The 20,269-nt window shown below is 42.7% G+C and overlaps 1 protein-coding gene across 17 annotated transcripts in view; it reads right to left on the bottom strand.

The window, feature by feature from the left end:
• Positions 1 to 20,269, bottom strand: part of SYTL5 (synaptotagmin like 5) — a 288,224-nt gene that overhangs the window by 117,495 nt on the left and 150,460 nt on the right. For 15 of the 17 annotated variants that reach the window (XM_082378141.1, XM_082378132.1, XM_082378143.1 and 12 more), the window contains 3 exons: positions 15,823 to 15,938; positions 14,293 to 14,401; positions 11,269 to 11,403 (listed from right to left, as the gene is read on the bottom strand). In XM_082378141.1, coding sequence (XP_082234267.1) covers positions 11,269 to 11,403; positions 14,293 to 14,401; positions 15,823 to 15,938 — 360 coding nt within the window. The remainder of the gene's footprint in view (positions 1 to 11,268; positions 11,404 to 14,292; positions 14,402 to 15,822; positions 15,939 to 20,269) is intronic. The other 2 variants (XM_082378144.1, XM_082378137.1) reach the window with 1 other exon arrangement.

Here is a 20,269-nt window from a genome sequence, read left to right as displayed (position 1 = left end):
TACACCTTCAGGGGCTCATGGGGTTCAACGTCATTTGTCTGACTCCAGGGTCTTCGTAATTGAACTTACCTCTCCACCCTTTTTTCTTCCCAATGCTCACCAGCACACTCCCAGCCAGCCCAGGTTCCCTACAATTTTTTCAGCTTACCATGCTCGTGCTCATGCTTCCACTTCTAAGGCACGTTCTCCCCACCTGATACGCCCTATTTCCCATTCTCTGTTTATCCAAATCTTCCCCATCCTTCAAGGGCCAAATGAAGTCCAGCCTCCCCAGTCATGCCTTCCCTGCCTATCACAGGCCTTGTCAACCTCTGCTCTACTCAATTTCTGGCAATTTACAGTCTTTGCCAAACTATGTAGAAGTTGCCTACACAATGTCTTGTTTGGCTCTTTAACAGATACGTGGGCGTTGGTACCTCTTTCAACTGTGAGCTCCCTGGGGACAGAGTTGATGGCATATTTACCATGATATCTCTAGCACCTTCACAATATCTTGGTGCAAAGGAAGCACTCAGTACCTATGTAATCTAAGATTGGCAATTATATTTTCTCAGTGTTGTTTTTAGTGACCGACTCATGGCGCACATTTAATGAATGTAGGATAAAAATAATGACATTTTGTAAATGGGTTTGATTCACTTTCATGTTTGCTAAACCTGATTCAATTCCATTCAATAATGATTAATGAAAAAACAGTTCCTGCCTGGAGGTGATCACAATTTTATTAAATGGAGCTTCATAAGTAAATAAGTTTTGACAAATTAGAGTTTAAGAGAAGTGTTTGTTCTTCTTCTATTCTTTGTTCTCAGTGAGTACAAAATATGCTAAATGGGAAAATATAAGCCCTTATGAATTTCACTCTTTCAGTTACTATTTTAATAAGTTATAAGTGCACCTATAATAATAGACATCTTCTTGTTAAAGCACAATAGTGATGGTTAATAGTGATTAGAAAAAAAAATAGTGATTAGCGCTCACAGTTGAGCCAGTAAGAGGAGAGACTTATAGGAATAAAGGAAGGGCAGTTTTTAAAAAGAATGATGGCGCACGGGTCATTACTAGAAGATAAATCTGGCAGAAGAAAGAATCAGCAGTGACCAGTGGAGCTGTCAACCACAGCCTGTAAGTTTTTTCAAGGCTCTGCACCAGAGAAGCCACCAAAACCAAATATGCCCTAATTGATACGAGCAGCTACCAACACCATCGATAATTATGCAAATAGCAGCTGCATTTACTGAGTATTTTCTAGATGGTTGACACTCTCCATTCCGTAATATACATGTTTAAAAAAAAAAAAGGTATTAACATTCCTATTTTGAAGATAAAGAAACTGAGTCTTGGAGAGGTTAAGCAATTATTCCATACCTGCATGTGTGTGTGTGCGCATACACGACAGAGTTAGTATATGACAAAGTCAGGATAAAAACAGAATTGTCTGCTTATCCAAAGCCTGCACTCATGCTCATGCTAGTTTCTCACATTGAAGATTCATCATTTCACCACGATCAAATTGTCACAGCCAGGCAGGTTCTACATGGATAGAATGTAGAAGAAGAATACTATCAAGAAGAAGATAGTGAAAGGATCAGAGACCTGAGAGTTAGTTTCTCACAATTCGATTAAGAGAGCTAGGAAAATTTTCTGGGTAGTAATCCTTCGATACTACACAGAAACAGACCCTGCTGCTTCCTTCTAGAAGCAGTACTTTGAATAAATTATAGTACTATGGACTCTGCTCAGGAGGGGTCTATGACTGTGTCTTTTGAGTCTAACAACAAGAAAATAAAATTTTGTGATTAAATACATTGATACAATTTGAAATTCTAAGTTCCTTGGTGATTTACCTGAGCCCTCCTATCTCAGGTGCTACAGTTCTACATTTGACAACAGTTAAATATATTCATACCTTTCCCAAGTGATGCTGCTTTATTCTCAGAAGTCCAACTTAGAAGGGTCTTAGGGACCTACCCAGTAATGCTGCCCTGTGTTCACAGGTTCTCTACTCTTATAACAATACGACCACAAAAATCTCTCTCCCTCCTGTTTTCGGTAAAATCTCCTTAAAAAATAAAGGCTAGGACTGAATCTTGCAGAAAGGAGCCCAGATGTGATGATCCAAGGGGATTTATGTGGGTATTTCTGCTTGTGTCTGTGCTGAAGGTCCTCTCAGACCCAGGTGGTTTTGGAAAAGTCCCCGTCATGGATTAGCCTTGCTAGAACCCAAAGTCCTACTTATGTGGAAGCTCTGGCAGAAGCTGATTAATTGTGGTGATGACATTCAAGAGGCTATCCTGTGATCATAAAGCAGCTACTGGAAATTACTGTTGCCAGAAGCATAACCTGAAAAATGGCATATACTTTCACATTTATCCCTGACATTTACTGTGAGCGTCTTAAAAATATTTTCCTCTCAGTTGAATGTTGCAGTTGATTAAACTAGAAAAGACTTAGTCTAATGAGGCGGAATATCATAAATATTTGGGTGCCAACTCTTTTAGACATTATGTAAAATCTGACATAAAATACATGAATCTTCGCCTCTTAAATAGAAAGAGGATAAAAGCTTCCTCAAGCCTAAATTAGAGAAATTTAAAGTTCAATTAAGAAAGAGCTATTTTGGATCCTGGTATCTTGTTATTGATATTTAAATTAGAAGTATTAGAAATCAGTGCTACCAAACCTTGAAGCTGAACTTGGCTTAGGGGGAAACCGACAAGAAAAAGATACACTTATCTCGTTCTAATAGGGCCTGAAGTATGCGGAATATGACACTGTCTGGGGAGCTTGGAAATTCTGAGTTACTTGAAAGACACATTTCCTAGGGTAAGAAAGAGTGTCATTTACTTTAGATTATGAGATGCTTTTTAAAAGCCTTCTGTTGTGTTATCTCTAACTTCATACTGGCCCAAAACCTTGAAAATGGCTTCCTAGATATATCCATTTCTAGATAAAGAATCCAAGGATAGGGGACAGAGACCCTAATTTAACGAGTTGCCTTTCTGGTTTACACAGCAGTCTCCCAGGAGTTGGAGCCCGGAAGGAATTTCCCAGGATTCAACCTTCCCACAGCAGGCTGACAAGGTTGAGCCTGTGCCTGCCTGGGTACATGAGATCAGCCAAAGGCAGCATTAACCTGAGAGATACTACACTCACTGGGGCAATGAGGCTAGGGCGTAACATGACACAGAGGCGACATGACATTCATTCTGCAGTTTACGCGCCTTCCTAACTTCTTTTAGTTATTTCAGATCTGAAATAAGTATGGAAGAGACAGGCAAGGGAGGTTGTAGTTAGAAAGTGACGCGAGCCTGTTAAATGGGAAAGAGGTGTTAAAAAGGAGAAACAAAAGGGAAAAAAGCTGTACGTGGCTCAACCTTCCAGTTTTTGGTGATCCCCAAATGCAACGTCTTTGTCAACACCGTCCTATGCGAGCTGGGTGGCCCTCACCCTTGGCTGCACATCAGAAACATCGGGGGAGTTTTTAAACATCCCCATGCCCAGGCCACACCCAAGACTAACCACATCAGAGCCTCTGGGCACGGGATCTGGGCGGCCACGTGTTTTACCACCGCTCCCGCATCCCCTACCACCAGCCAAAGCTGATAAACACTGGCCTAAACTGTGGATGGGTTTAAATTCATTGATCTCAGGCATCTCTCCAACTGCCTTGTCGTTTCCTCTCATAGCACGATTTTCTTTATTCAGCACGGTGCTCGCATCAAGAGAGCCGAGCTGTGCTCACAGCTTAGATTGTTTCTGTGTCAGTGAGTGAATGTATGGCACCAGGGGTCAGCAAACTATGACCCCTGTATCGAATCGGCCCACCACCTGTTCTTGTATAGCCCATGAGCTAAGAGTGGTTTTACATTTTCAAGTGGTTGGGAAAAAACAAAAACAAAACTCAAAAGAAGAATATTCTGTGATGTGAAAATTATGTGAAACTCACATTTCAGTGCCCATAAATAAAGTTTTATTGTAATGCAGGCATGCACATTCACTTTTTGTTTTGTGTACAGCTGCTTTCATGCGCCTGCCAACTACAAATTGGCACTTGCCATCTGCCTCTACAAGGATGAAGTCACTAACCACTGCAGCCGCTGACCTTCAACACCCCCTGAAAGGATTTCAGGGTGGAGATCAGGAATGAGGCCCTCTGTGCTCTGGGAAAAACTGGCAGAACAGGCCTTCAGATAGTTAGATATTTTCAGGAGAAGACTTTATGAGCCCAATTCTTGCATCTCTTTGTATCTAGAAAAGCACTGGAATCATTCATGGTGACGTCTGCTCCTCGTGACTAGCGGCCAGCCTCTGCCAACATGTGTGCTTCACTCCACGTCCCCCTTCACTAAAGTCACATATAACACTGACCTTCCGCCTGCCTCTCTGGAGCAGTTCCTCAGAGCTCTCTGAAATGCCGTCTCCAAGACTATAGCCCTCATTGTGCCCCCAGTAAAACTTAACTCACAACTCTCATGTTGTGCATTTTTTTTCAGTCGACACTACAACAGCACAGTGAGTAGTTGAGACAGATGGCTCACAAAGTCAAAAATATTAACTATCTGTACCTTTACAGAAAAGTTTGTTGGCCCCTGTGTGTGTCTCCATTTAAAAACCAAACTCTTTGGAGAGGTCAACACACCCCAAAGGAATGAATTTCTGGTACTGAGTGTGTGTGTGTGTGTGTGTGTGTTATATTTAGGCACAAATGAACCATCCTAAGAGCTCTTGAACTCTGAATTAGAGAAGCAGGTAAATATGGAAGAAGTGGAAATTCATTAAGCAGTTTCTCTAGCTGCAGTTTCCTCTGAAGCCACTAGCTTTCTGTGGCTGAATTACACATATTTTCCTTCCTTTTCCTTTTTGGAGAAAGGACAAATATAATACAATGTGGTAGGTGCTCAGTGAAATCTTGTTCGATGAATCTTAGTGTTAAGTACATAAAGAGGCTTTATCGTTTGATTTACTAAAACAAAAGCTGATTTGTTTGATGGTTTTTAAATGTTTAGGGTTTCCTCAAAGAATCTGTTTCCTTTGAAAAGACTCTCTAAAATGGAGCAGACAGTCATGATGAGGGAAGGACTCTGGGTATGAGGAAAAAGAAAATTAAGAACAGGTAGAACTCTCCGTCTGATAATATTTTGGTCGTTTACAATCACAACAAAATTCTGTTCCCATGTCTAGTTTCTAAAGAATGGCTGGAAGCCGGTTGGAGGAGAGGCCAGCAGCCATGAAAAACCTTGGGTAGACTAGAAATCAGAGCAAGAAAACCACCTGCCCTCCCCCGCTAGACAGCAAGGAAAGCAAGTGTTTAGCAGAACTTAGCTTTCAGTAACTAAATGGAACAAGCACTTACTCTGTACTTAGTAGTTCAGATTTGCTAAACTCTTGTTCTACCTGTAATGCTATGTTGCTTATAAGAAAAAAGTTACCAAGGAATCCAAAGCCATCCATATCCTGGTCCAATGAAGCTCTCCATCTCATCTCTTGTAAACCACATTTCAATTTTACACTCTAAAAACCCTGAACTGTTTGTTTTCTAGCACATGCAAAATTGCTTTATGCCTCTTTCCCTTTGCACTTTCTAGTTCCTCTATCTAGAATGTTCTTCTTACCTCTCTTCACCTGGCCAAGTCCTTCTCACTCCTTCAAACTGCTTAGGGACCATCTCCAGGAAGCTTGCCTGAATCCTCTGGAAGGTTAAATGCCTATCTCTGGTTTTTCCATAGCACATAGATATCTTTTTAGCATGATACCATATTGTCTTGAAATTATTTGTTTAGTCATCCCAACCTTCCCTGCCAAACTGGAAGTTCACGAACGGGTGGAAAAGTACCATTAACTAAGATCTTCCACATTTACCACTTGGCATATAGTACTAGGCTAATAATGTTGGCAGAGCTTTGTGTTGAATTCATTTGTATAAATAAAATGCATAGGTGGGAAACAACTGGAGAAATGACAAGATAACAAGGAGGCGGCTTCCGGCTTACAATCATTTGGCCACAGGATGAGCAAGTCAAGAACCCAGTTGTAGGGGCTTCCCTGGTGGCACAGTGGTTGAGAATCTGCCTGCCAATGCAGGGGACACGGGTTCGAGCCCTGGTCTGGGAAGATCCCACATGCCGCGGAGCAGCTGGGCCCGTGAGCCACAACTACTGAGCCTGTGCGTCTGGAGCCTGTGCTCCGCAACAAGAGAGGCCGCGACGGTGAGAGGCCCGCGCACCGCGATGAAGAGTGGCCCCCGCTTGCCGCAACTAGAGAAAGCCCTCGCATAGAAACGAAGACCCAACACAGCCAAAAATAAATAAATAAATAAATAAAATGGAAAAAAAAAAAGAACGCAGTTGTAGTTCAACCTAAGTATAGTGTCAAGGGTCTGGCTGAACTCCCGATCTCCATACTGCCTCACATTATTGACGTTATAATAAGGAACGTCACATGTATATAAAGAAAACATAAATCAGGGGCTGAGCAACTGGTGGTCTGACACTCTGCACCTTTGGAGGAGGTCCGAGAGCAGTTAGGGAGGGATGCTGTAGCAGACATCGGTGCCCCCGCCCCTTTCACCTCAGCACTCACCTCTATCCACAGAACTCACCTCCTCTATCCACAGAATCCTGTTTACTAGGAACACCCACAACTCTACAGCTGAGGACTTTTTTGGATCCCAAGAGCACGGAGCTCCTGTGCACAGAACAGGTCAGAAGTGCCAGAGAGTAAGTGCCCCAGAATTAGCCCTCAACCAACGATGAACAGGGAGCTGGTTTATAACGACCCCAGATTCCTGATCTCCTGACTGGATGACTCTGAGAAGTGTTCTAGCCTGTCTCTTACAGGTGTCCGAGATTGAACGCTAGTTGCCACAGTGGTAACTGGCTTAATGACACACTCCTTTTGGCTCCCCTCCCTTCCCTGGCTCACTACCTCCACTCCCCTATCTGTGTGTTCCAAGACCACATCCTAAGTAAATTACTTGCTTTGGAATCCTTACATCAGGGTTTTCTTCTGGAGGAATTCCAATCAAGATAGGTACGTATGGTGGGCAAAGGATGTGTTGAAAAGGGATGGTCTTGAGTTATAAGTTTCTCGCTGAAGAATTATTTGGCAACTCTAGACCTCACGTAACTCCCACTGATATGGTCACGGTTCAAGTGAACTACAGACTCTCATGATTCCACACTCCCTCACCTCTTCTATCACCTGTCCATCACTTCATGGAAGTATTGATAAGATTCAATACTGCGGGCTGCTGTGAATAGTGTGGTTTCTGCTTTTGGATCAGAGCCAGCCAAAGCAGCTTGTGAAGCTTCACAGAGACTGTGACAGTCAGTCCTGGGCTTCCTAGAGAGCAATTAGGAACAACTGGAGAAAACTGGAATGTGCTTGGGCAGGGGGTCGGGGGGGGGGGCGGATATGAGAAACTGGTTGGTTATCAGAAGGTACAGGTTCCCACGGTTAAATGCTTGCCACATCCCCCAATGTCATGATAGAAATGCTGCTGAGAAGCACAGAAGCATCCTTTATCCATTTGTTACTGAACAGAATAAATTTTCAGTTCCAAGTTCCACTTTTCCTTTCTGTCTTTTAGGGGACAGTACTGATGTCCCACCCAGATCCCCTCAGACCCGTTGTACCAGGTTCCGCACATGCACCCCTAGCCTCTGGGTGCTGATGGCTTGCACCTATGACCTTCAGAGATTTGCCTTTACCATTGGAGGCCAAGACATGCCTTGAGGTGTGCCTCCCCTGACCCTCAGTTAAATCTGAATTTCAGATAAACAATCAAGAATTTTTTAGTATAAAAATACACTACTATTTACGTAGTATATGAAAATAAGATTTCATGAAACATGCTTTTTAAAAAGTTCTTTATCTGAAACTAAAATTTACCTGGGCATCCTGTGTCATTATTTGCTCAATATGGAAACCCTAAGGGAACCTAACAGACAATGACTGATTGGGACAGAAGTGCAATGGTCCAGCTGCTCGAAATGGAAAAACCTGGAGACAGCACATTGCTTACCTTCCTCCTTTTCTTTATTCTGTCTTTCTTATTCCCTTACTGGTTCCTCCTGGAATCATTTCAATTAACAAATTCCTCACTTAGGAATCCTTGCCTGAGGGTTCGTTTCTAGGCGAGTATGATTTAAGATAGACATCTCACAAATCACACCATAACGACGAGTCATCACGGCGTGAAAGGAATTAGGAATCACTGCCTTGAAGAGCATTCTGTTTATCAATTATAGTTCACATTTACATTCTTTTTAAAAAATCTCATCTGCCCCATGTGTCAAGTCCCTAGCAACCAGTGAAGAGCCATTTGCCATGTTCCTCTTAGAGGCTGCTGAGGCTTGACTAAGCCATTCACACATTTCCCTGTTTTGAAACTACTGAAAAGAAATAAACTCTAACCAGGCGTCTACTAAAACATCATTTCTACTCTGATATGTTATGAGTTTTAAAAAAGGATGCCCAAGCCCAACTGCTTCAGGAAAAGAGCAACAAACTATGAAGACACAGGCACTGAGGAAGAGAAAGGGGAATTAATTGCTAAGCTAGGTCAGGTAATAGACCAAAGAGACCAGAATCTTGCAATTCTCTTTTGGGGAACTTGCTATTCCATATTAAAAATGATTTATAGGGGAGGCTGCAATTCTGCTTGCAGAACCTAAGGAGAAAAGAGTCTGCCAGTTTTACCACTTGGCTTTGCAGAATTATTGCAGCTCCAAGCAAACAAAAAGGAGTTAACATCTTTACGTGATGGGAGTGAAGAAAAGATGGGCCACCTCCTGCCCCAACTTTTCTAAGGAATAATTTTGGGATAAGGTAATTCATCTTGCTGTGGCAGTCCATTAATGAGCCATCACTGTGATAAATACACGTTCTAGGAAAATGACATGTTGTTCTACTGATTTCCCAAACATCCTGACTCTCTTCCTTCATGCGAAATCATTGTTCTTGGCATGCTTCAGCCAAAGCACCCTGACTGCTATATTCTATCTATAAACCATCTCGGGTATTTACAATTTAAAATATAAAATCTACTTAGGGACAACCTTCCAGTTTACAACAAGAAAACCCCTGGGTCAATACACCAGTCTTTGGTGAAACATGTCCATATGGCTTTATAGCTTTAACTGCATGGGTCCGTTTATACAGGGACTTTTCTCCCACAGTAAATACTATAGTACTACACGATACACAGTTGGGTGAAGCCTTGGATACAGAGGAACCGTGGATAGAGAGGGCTGACTGTCAAGTTATACGCGGATTTTTGACTGGGCAAAGTGCGTGTGTTGGGGGATGGTCGGCGCCCCTAACCCCTGTGTTATTCCAGGGTCAACTGTATTTATACCCAGCAGTAGTTAAGACACAAGGAATAAACCTAGGCAGATAGATTCTGAAAGAACGGCGTAAGCAATGTGATACTGGAGAGCATGCCCCTTCCTGTTGTTGAGTAACTGTAAGACAAATTAATTTAAAATGGAATAATTTAATGTTTGTTGGGCCAGGAGACTTTAAGTGTTTTTAACGGGGGACTCCATCTTTCCTCGTTATATATATATATTTTCCCTTTTAAATGCCAGCCTGAAATATGAGCCAAGAGGGCTCCTCCATTGAGTCCCCACGAGGCTGAACAAAAATAGCAACACTAAGCGAGTTGCTTGTCATCTCTAAATAATCTTGATCGCTGTCTGAGAGTCAGGAATTCAACAATCAAAACCAAAAATGAGCTTTTTTCTTTATATAAAGTTTTTGTGGGACACGACAGGGGGCTACCCCAAGGGAAGTCAAAGGAAATGACTTCGAGGACAAACACAACCAGGGTTTAAAGTATTTTTTTTTATCATAAAGGAAATAAATCTACATTCTTAAAAATTTGGAAAAGAGTGAATACAGTGATAATCTTCTGATAGTGGATGAGAAGTGATTTATTTTATGCTTATTTTTTTGGGTGCAGTTTTACATAAAGTGACACTAGTTTGCAGGAATGCTACAGGGCAGGGGTCTGGTAGCGGTCCGCAGCCTGTTAGGAACGGGGCCGCACAGCAGGAGGTGAGCGGCAGGCGAGCGAGCGAAGCTGCATCTGACGCTCCCCATCGCTTGCATTACTGTCGGAACCATCACACCCCCTCCACCCCACCCCGTGGAAAAACTGTCTTCCACAAAACCGGTCCCTGGTGCCAAAAAGGCTGGGGACCGCTGCTATAGGGAAAAAGGCATCGGTAAGAGAGTACCTGTGCTCTTAATGAAACATGAGCGTAGATCTTTTTTCTCATCGTTGCCTTTGATAATACACCGGTCATGAAAATAAGCCTTGACTTATGCCCCAACAGGATAAAGAACATCAAGCCTGATATGAAATGACTACGCTCTTGGTTATCCTTTCTCTCTTTACTTTTCTTGACAAGGTGATAGCTCTATGCATAGGAGATCTGACGAGCTGGCCCACTGACAACAAGTTAGAGGTGGTGGAACTAGAAAGAAGTGGAATTTATGGAAATTCTCTGAGGCGATCCAAATGAAATTATTTTTAATTTTTTAAAATCTGCAGGGGACTTCCCTGGTGGCGCAGTGGTTAAGAATCCACCTGCCAATGCAGAGGACAGGGGTTCGAGCCCTGGTCTGGGAAGATCCCACATGCCGCAGAGCACCTAAGCCCGTGCGCCACAACTACTGAGCCTGCACTCTAGAGCCCGCAAGCCACAACTACTGAGCCCGTGTGCCACAACTACTGAAGCCCACCGCATCTAGAGCCTGTGCTCCGCAACAAGAGAAGCCACTGCACTGAGAAGCCCATGCACCGCAACGAAGAGTAGCCCCTGCTCGCCACAACTAGAGAAAGCCCGCACGCAGCATCAAAGACCCAACACAGCCAAAAATAAATAAATAAATAAATTTATATTTTTTTTAAAAAAAGCTGCAAGGAATGTATATGACACTTAGAGGTTTCTTTTTCAGAAGCTTAAACAGAAAAATATCAAGAAATCAATGAAAATAATTTATTTTCCTGGATCTCTCCATCTGAACTGCAGCCCTGAGTCCCAAAACATCAAGTCTCAGCCGTGCAGGTAACACAGATGATTTCAATAGCTGTAATTCCAGAAGTGTAAGTGCTTTCCATTTCAACTGAAAAATATCCTCCTGGCTTCTCACATTATGTGTTAGATCTCCGAGAGGGAATACTTGACAGGTATGTAGAAGCACTGTTTGGATGGAAATACATCAACCTTATCCTCAGGCTATTCCATTGGCCAATCTTACCTGTCTGAACCAGGGGCTGACTTTAAACTCCGAAAATTTTGGCTGTCTAAGTCCAAGCTGTAGCTCCGCCCACTTTCAGTTTTTGAAGTTACAATTTCTCCTCTGGTTGCTGATCTGAACTTGCTAAGAAGAAATCTGAAATTATACATATATATACTTAAAAGCAAGACAAGAAAGCATTTAAACATATCATTTCAAGAATACCATTTCTTATACTTTCAACAGTAAATAATTCTTCTTTCAAGCAGACTTGGGGCTGAGAAATTCTGGGGAGTGCCCAGGGCTTCTGCAGTAGAGTGTCAAAGGTTCTGGTAGAGGAGATTAGGACATTCTCCCAAGGCTGTACCAGTTGCTGGTAAGCCAGGCCTTTGTCCCTTCTAAGAAGAAGACCATTGACTTTGGGGACTCGACACTGTCACCTGAGAATGGAGAAGCATCGCCTGGGCAGAGCCTGTTTACAGGATGCTGAGAAAAGGGAGCTTGAACTCACCTTGCTCAGAGAGGAGAGCTAGGATGATCCTCTGAGACCAACTGAGGTAGCAACTTATTAGACTGCAGCTCCCTGAGAGCAGCAACTCTGTTCTTCTTGTTCCCTGCTAGGTCCCCTGAGTTTAGAGAGATGCCTGGTACGTACTAGAACCCAGCCAATTCTTGTGGAATAAGTGGCGGCACCCATGGCCCTGGGGTAATAAGTTTGAACAATGGAATGGCTCATACCAGATGAAATTTGATTGCATGCCCATTTCACTAAATTACTAATTTAACTTAAGAAGAGCTTTTCAGAAACCAAGATTCAAGTCAAAATCCAGGCTACCAAAGACCTCAAACATGGATCTTTCCAAATGCACTTGGATTAAAAAACCAAAGTTATATTCTTTTTGTGATGGTATCTGGAGAGACCAGTTCATTTACTTTACAGGCTCCAGTTTTCTCAGGGGGAAAAAGTATTCCAGAGGTACTGGGACAATCTTAATAGAATCTGCCAAGTTGTTTCTGTTTCAAAGACCACTAGAAGAACGTCTTGTCAAAGTGTCAGAAGGTTCAATCTAACTGGAAAACTACATTTTTGGTGAGAATAGCAGTTAATATAATGTCAATTTATGCTGCTCTGAGAACCACCTTGTACATGTCCTTACCTCTGCAGTGCTGCTTATGGTGTCTCCTCCACCTGGAATCACTGTTCGTCCTCTTTTGTTAGCCTGGCCCCATCCATCTTTCAAAATCCTCATCAAGTCCCACTTAGAATTTAATATCTTTCCCGATGTCCCCTGTGCCCTCCCGACATCAATGATCTAAGCAACTTATTTAATATTTAATTATTGGGACTTCCCTGGTGGTCCAGTGGTTAAGAATCTGCCTTCCAATGCAGGGGACGTGGGTTCGATCCCCGGTCAGGGAACTAAGATCCCACATGCTGTGGGGCAACTAAGCCGGCACGCTGCAACTACTGAACACATGAGCCACAACTAGAGAGCCTGTGTGCCGCAACTACAGAGCCAGACCCAATGCAGCCAATAAATAAATAAATAAAAATTTTAAAGAATTTAATTATTTATTTCCATATTCTATCTCCTGTAGTTAACTCCTTGTCTTGTTGTTTTAGAAAGGCTTTCAGGCAGCTGATATTGTCATCTTATGTTTTTCTAAAATCCTTCTGTACAAATTAACTTTTCAGGTGTGGACCTTTGAACCTTTTCTTCCCGACTAGGTGTTATATTCCTTGAAGACAGAAGCATCAGATGCCAGTTTTGAGTTCTAGCAGGGCTCACTGTTGTCTCCTAGCTCCAAGCCCACCATTCTGTAACCCACGCAGTGATGCCTGGCCTGGGGTCTGCGCACTACAGCTCCTAGAATGGGCCAGCACTAAAGGTGCTTACAATTAAACGGGGGTGGTACTCAGCGAGACCAGTTCATTTACTTTACATTCTTGTGTAAGGACGGGCTTGGTGTCAGAGCGCACCAAGTAACGAGTGACGCACGGGCACAAGGCACTGTGGGAGCCCCGAGAAGTGACAAATGGGTTTAACGTGGTAGGAAGACTCAACACATAGGGTGTATGGTCCCTCTAGGCTATCTTTCCCATTCATCTCTGCTAATTAACAAAGACATGGTTAGTCATGAGTCTTTGAGTCAAATGACATTTAGGTTTCCTGCCTACGCACAGTTCAAGATTCTTTAAAAAACAAAACAAAACAGAACAAAATGGACTTTCTGTAGAGACAGATGAAAGCTCAGGCACTGGCAGCCCCTCACATTGGCTTCTGCTGAGAACGAAGCCACACTACCCAGAAAGAACCATAAAGCCACTTGGTGTAGATTAGGATTCTCACTCCCTCGGCCACAAAACTGGCCACCAGTTGCCTGAGAAATGGAGACTGCAACAGGCAGGGCTGTGAGGCAACAGCTTGCCTTCGGGTCCTTATGACCTGCATTTTGGGGGCCACTTGACTCTCCCTGATGGAACCTTCTCACTCCGAGTTTCCCAGCGCCTCCCTGAATCTTGTGTGCCTCCCACTCCTGTTCTCAGCACTTGACACATATTTGCTTTCTGAATGAAGTTAGTGAGGTGGCCAAATGATTTCTTCCTTAAGGAGGCCCGCATTTCAAACAGGGGAGACGATGTTTTAAGCCCTATTAATAAATCGCTGATTTGGCTGTTTCAGTTTGCATCAGCACTCAGGTTGGGTGCGGGGGAGGTGCGTTGACCCTACAACAAAGGCAGTTGTCACCTCCTTACAGACAAGACTGGCCCTAGCATGAAACCTTCTACCCAGAAGTAAAGGACCAGATATGTCAAGTGAAAGAAAAACTCTTACAGGTTCAGGTCAGAAGGGACCTTTATCTAAAACTGAAAGTAATTAAAACTGCATTTCCTGAGGAGAATGATAGGAGAATGTTACCTCGGATGAGTCTCTGACCTTCTCTGGGTCACTTAAGTGACATTAGACTTGAAAAACTAAGGCATCTATTTCACAGGTGACTGGAACAAAGATCAAAGATTCCCTTGAAGAGGCTGGGTCTTACCCCTTTTTCCTGGGCCCATCGTGGCTGGCCTTCCGCGCAGCAGAAAGCGAAGTGTCTGACTTTTCTGCGTTCTGGTGGGTTTGTTCTTGGCTTTGTATTTCTTCAGCTCCTCATTAAAAACAATCAGAAGACAAATTTACATATGAAATGGTCAGAAATGAGAGCAATTTTCTATTCTTCATTCACTTTCCTACATTAGCACAGGACATAGAAGTCTAAAAAATTGGCAATGATGTTCCCATCCATGTTTCCCGGTCACACACTTATCTCTAATCTGTTGAGTGTTCCACAGTTAAATGAGGACTAAGATTGGGACTCATCTGTGGGAGTTTTGCTGAGATAAGCCTTCTAGGGATGACTGCAATGGAGGAACTATACATGATCCCTCTGCAAATATTTTTAGGGAAGGAGCCTGGTTCATGAGAACTCCAAATCCCTAGAGACTGAATTCTAGCATGGGATTCTAGAAACGATACCCTGGTTTTTGAGCACATAAGCCAGACTTCCTGGGAGGGCCAACACCTGTGTACACACCTCGTGACTTGAGAGACAGTCTACACTCTGGAAGGTGCTGAGGTTTGAGCGGAGGAAGCAGCCAGAGCTAACTGCTTACTTCTAACTCCACTCTGTCCCTCTGTGGCATCAGACCTGATGTTACCCACCTGGGAAAGCCCTTCCTTGCTACTGTGACACCCAGAAGTGGCACTGGAATCAGGTCCAAGCCTCCCAGCCCTACCCGCCAGACTTAAAAATAAGGGCATTTGTCTCCAGTGTCTGAAAGGGGAGATACCCTAGGAACAGACCAAAAGACACCTGCTCCACCTTTACTACAGCATACCTGAGAAACATGATCCTAAACACAGGTTCGCTCAATATTTAACCAATTAAACTGTAGTCTGAATGCACAGAGTAATGTTCTCAAGGTGGGGTGTTATTTGCATTTGGTGACAGTATAATTCTTCATTGAGTGAAACCGTCTTGTGCAATTTCAGGCCATTTAGCATCTCTAAATGCCATTAATTCCCCCATAGTCACTGGGACAACCAAAAATGCCCCCTTGCATATCTCAACACTCCCCTAGCTTGATGGAGGGGGGCACAGTACAAAATATCAGCCCTTGGTTGAGAATCACTGGATGAGAAAAACATTTAAATGAAATCTGAAATACATCCTGTTGAAACACCAAGGATTGCTTTCACAATGTGAATCATGTAATTCATCTGTTTTATGTTACTTTCTTAAATGTTTAGTAAAATATTGGAAGTGCATTCAGGAAAAGACCCGTCTGTGATGAAGATAAATGCCTCCCCTGAAAATCTCAGTGTGCCACATATATGAAAAATCACTGTGGATTTTATTTTCTACCGACTTCGTCTTCCCTTGTATGAATTGCAGATTTAGATTTCATGCCACTGAGTTTTGAAATGACCCAAGGGATTCAGGAAATTCAACTGTTCTCATTTGCTACATAATATAGGGAAGTTATTTAGCTTGCCAAAATGAAGATTAAAACAGTTTTGCTTTAGTTACCTGGACTTCTTCTTAAGATGGACTGTCGGACAACATCAGTGCCCAGAACACTGACGTGCTTGAAACGCTTTGCCTTTTCTTCAAAAAACCATTCACCAGTTACAATCCTTAGCTGCCTACTCAAAAGAAAAGAGGAGAGCATTGAAATTCAATTCTTTAGCCAAATAAACTCTCAAAAATCCTTAATTAAGTAAAAAATAGCCAGTTATTTATAGAGTCCATCTCAATCTTTGGAGTATTTTATGGTGATTATAATGGCCACTATTAGTTGCATACGTACTATGTACCAGGTACCTGCTAATTGCTCTTCATACTCAATATACTTTTATCCACATAACAACCCTCTGTAAACATTATTATCCCCATTTTATAGATGAGGAAACTGAGACTTAGAGCAATAAAATGATGTGTCTCACACGTAAAGCCAGGATCCCATCCCAAGCAGTCTGGCCTATAACTCAAGTTCTTTTTTGTTTTTTTGTTACATCTATTTTATCCAAGTATAGTTGATTTATAATGTTGTGTTAATTTCTGCTATACAGTAAAGTGATTCAGTTATACATATATATATATATACATTCTTTCTCATATTCTTTTCCATTGTGGCTTATCACAGGGTATTGAATATAGTTCCCTGTGCTACACAGTAGGACCTTGTTGTTTACCCATTCTATTTATAACAGTTTGCATCTGCTACTCGCAATCTCCCAACCCATCCCTCCCCCCTCCCTTGGCAACCACAGGTCTGTTCTCTATGTCCGTGAGTCTGTTTCTGTTTTGTAAATAAGTTCATTTGTGTCATATTTTAGATTCCACATATAAGTGATATCATATGATATTTGTCTTTCTCTTTCTGACTTACTTCACTTAGTATAATAATCTCTAGATCCATCCATGTTGCTGCAAACGGCACTATTTCATTCTTTTTATGCTATAGCTCAAATTCTTAACCACTGCATCAGTGGGTAAATAATCTTTAATGACAACAGTGGGCAACAAATGAAGGTTTTGAATTATAAAGGGGCCATGATCAGACTCTGTTTTCTTTCTTTCTTTTTTTTTAAATTTTTTGGCCATGATGCACGGCATGCAGGATCTTAGTTCCCTGACCAGGGATCGAACCTGTGCCCCCTGCAGTGGAAGCACGGAGTCTTAACCACTGGACCGCCAAGGATGTCCCAATCAGACTCTGTTTTAGCACGATACCTTGATGTAATATAATGACTGAGCTAGAGTAAAGAGAGAATGGGACAAAGAGACAGGTTGGCCATGGCAACAGTCCAGGAGAGAGGTGGCAAAACCCGAGCTAGGGCAACGGCAAGACTAATAGAGAGGAGGAGACAAATTAAAAATGAAGGTGGTAGAAGGACCTGTCTGGGTTTCACAATCAATTGAACGTTGAATGTGGAAAAGAAGGACCTTTGAATAATCACACCCATCTGCAATGGTTACACAAACCCTTTACCCCAGTTACACAGACCTATTTACCATTCTCAGAACATGGCCCATGTTCACTTACTACTTGTCCCAACACCTCTATGGAGGACTGTAATGGAAAATGATGAGGTTGAAAGGTAGGATTGGGTCACATAATGGGAATCTCTGAATGTCAAGCTAAGGAGTTGGAATGCCATTTTGGAGGCACTAGGGAACTCTGGCAGTTTTTCTAAATTTCAGGTTGAATCACAGAATCTCTGGAGCATTTTAAGGGGGAGAAACCACAAGCAGGAAGGCCAATGAAGAAGTTATTGCAAGAGATAGGATAGGAAATGATGAAGATGTGAATCAGGGTATCATGGGGGCAAGAAGTGAAAAGAAAGATAAAGATACTTGGGCCACTATGAAGCAGATAGGTTAGGGGGTCCCTGGAGAAAGAGAACAAGGAATGGCTTTCTTGACATAGAACCCATTTTGGCCTAAGCCATCTTGTGATCTGAGCCTGGCTAAAATACTTGCCCTGGAACAGGTCTCAGTAATTAATGATCTTAAGGGAGGGAATGCAGAAACTAGGGAGGAGTAGTCAAGAAACAATAGTGCAGCCTCGGGGCAGGGTCCTGGTTCCTCAAGGCATATACATAATATCTCAGTTCTGCAGGAACTAAGGCCCCCACCCAGGTGGAGGATGGAATGATAATGTTGACCCTCCTGACTTCAATCAACTGAAGCTTGGACTCTGTCAACTTGCCCCAACTCTATGCTGAAGCCCCCTCATGAATATGCATGTACCCTTAGCTTAAAGTTTCCCCAGTTTTGCTGTTGGGGAGACACTGTTTTGAGAACGATCTCTGGTGTTCTCCTTACTTGCTGCAAGTAATAATGAATACTTCCTTCTTCTCCCGATCTTTGGCTTGGCTGTGTCTATTGGCTCAACACCCACCAAGAGGCAAACCCAGTTTTCAGGTAACAACTGAGGATGAAAATCAGCAAGATCGGTGACAAGTCTGACATGGTAGCTGAAGCAAAGCAGCTAGGAGTCAAATAGAGATTTCTAGCCCTAGAGTATTATATCCATGAGATTCAGTACCTGGTTAGACTTAGAAATTAACAATTGGATCTTAAATATTAAAAAAAAAATCACCCCAGAAAAATATGTCAATTTGTTCTCCACAGCAGTTATCCTGAAATACTACTGAATGTAGGAAACAAAGGTAAGTTATCTATGAAACCCAGTTCTACTACTGGGAAAAAAGTGAAAATGTCATCCTTGGAGCAAATTATTCATTGAATGACCATAGCATGTACATCTCAAATTTCCTCTCAAGGGGCCAGATCATCTATTGAGAAGCAAGGATTATTGGATTAGCTCCAAAACTGTATAAAATACACCCAAACTGAATACTTGAATGGGTTAAATTATTTCTGGATACATCTTAAGTGATCTAGACTTATACATCAGTACTTACGTTGGAAATCTATGTGGTAATTGTTCAATTCTAAAGATGTTGCCTCTAGATTCCTGTCCCTTAATTATTCAATCAAATGCTAATCTAGGTACTGCTGTGATTGAACTTTGCAGAGGGAACTGAAGTTACCTATCAGCTGACCTTAAAATAGGGAGCTTGTCCTGGATTATCTGGGTGGGCCCACTGTAATCACTGAGCCCTTAAAAACAGAGGAAGAAGAAGAGGAAGTTGGATACTGAGATGCTGCAGAATGGGAAGTCAGACAGATTCCAAACGTGAGAAGAGGGCTCTGAGATGCAGAGGTCCATATGCAAGGATCAGAGAGAGAGGCCTCTCGGAGCAAAGGCTGGCTCTTAGCTAACAGCCAGTGGGGAAACAGGAGCCTCGTTCCTAGAGCCACAAGGAATCAGAATCTGCCCACCAAAATGAGCTTGGAAGTGGAATCTTCCCAGAGCCTCCTGATAGGAGCTCAGCCAGCGGACACCTTGATTTCAGCCTAGTGAACCAAGAATAGAGAAACAAGCCAAGCCAAACTAGACTTCTGATCTACAGAACTGTGAGACTGAAACCGAGCAGGACCCTGTGGGGCTCCTGGGCATGGAAGCCTTTCTGTCGTTTCTTGTTTGTAGGGAACAGACTCCAGCCTCTGTGACCTTCCCTGAGTTCCAAAGGGCAGATTCGAACAGTTGCTAATCAGAGGAGGGAGGGGATGCAGAGCCAAGCAAGGAGCAGCCAAGAAACAACAGTGCAGCCTTGGGGCAGGGTCCTGGTTCTGCCTAAAGGGACACACATAACAGTATCTTTGAGCTCTTTACAGAACTAAAACCCCCAACAAATGGAAGATGTCAGCACTGTCCATTCCAGAGAAGACCACCTGAGGCCAGATTAAAGGAACCAGAGAAGCTCATCAAGAGACTACCTGAGGCCAGATTAAAGGAGTGCAGGCCCTGCACACGCCCTAATCTTACCAGGAACCCTGCCCTTGAACCACTGCTATAAAACGCCTCACCAAATCCTCTCAGGTTGGGACAACAGTTCTTCAGGGGCATGAGCCTGCTGTGTCCCCCTTTTCCTGGTAAAGCAATAAAGATATCCTTTTCTACTTCACCCAAAACTCTGTCTCCAAGATTCAATTCGGCACTGGTGCACAGAGGCCGAGTTTTCGGCATCAAGATCATATATTTACATTGTTCTCAGCTGCTAAATTGTGGCAATTTGTGATGGTGGCCACAGAAAACTAATAGAATTATTAAACATAAAAACCCATTTGTTTTAGTATTCAACTCAGGAAATGATTTGTACAGGTTCTGAGAAGATACCTATGAAAAATTCAGAGGAACAATAGGGCAGAGGTAGGCAAACTATGGCTTGTGGGCCAAATTCACTTCACTACCTGTTTTGTACAGCCTACGAGCTAGAGATGGTTTTTACAATTTAAATGGTTGGGGAAAATCAAAAGCAGAATATTTCATGACATGTGAAAATTAATATGAATTATACTCAAAATTCAGTGTCTATTAATAAAGTTTTATTGGAACACAGCC

The sequence above is a fragment of the Balaenoptera borealis genome (genome assembly GCF_965194805.1).
Source record: "Balaenoptera borealis genome assembly, chromosome: X".
In the NCBI taxonomy this organism is placed as follows: domain Eukaryota; kingdom Metazoa; phylum Chordata; class Mammalia; order Artiodactyla; family Balaenopteridae; genus Balaenoptera; species Balaenoptera borealis.
The sequence above is the reverse complement of the archived record's forward strand: the minus strand, read 5'-3'. Positions and strand labels throughout refer to the sequence as shown.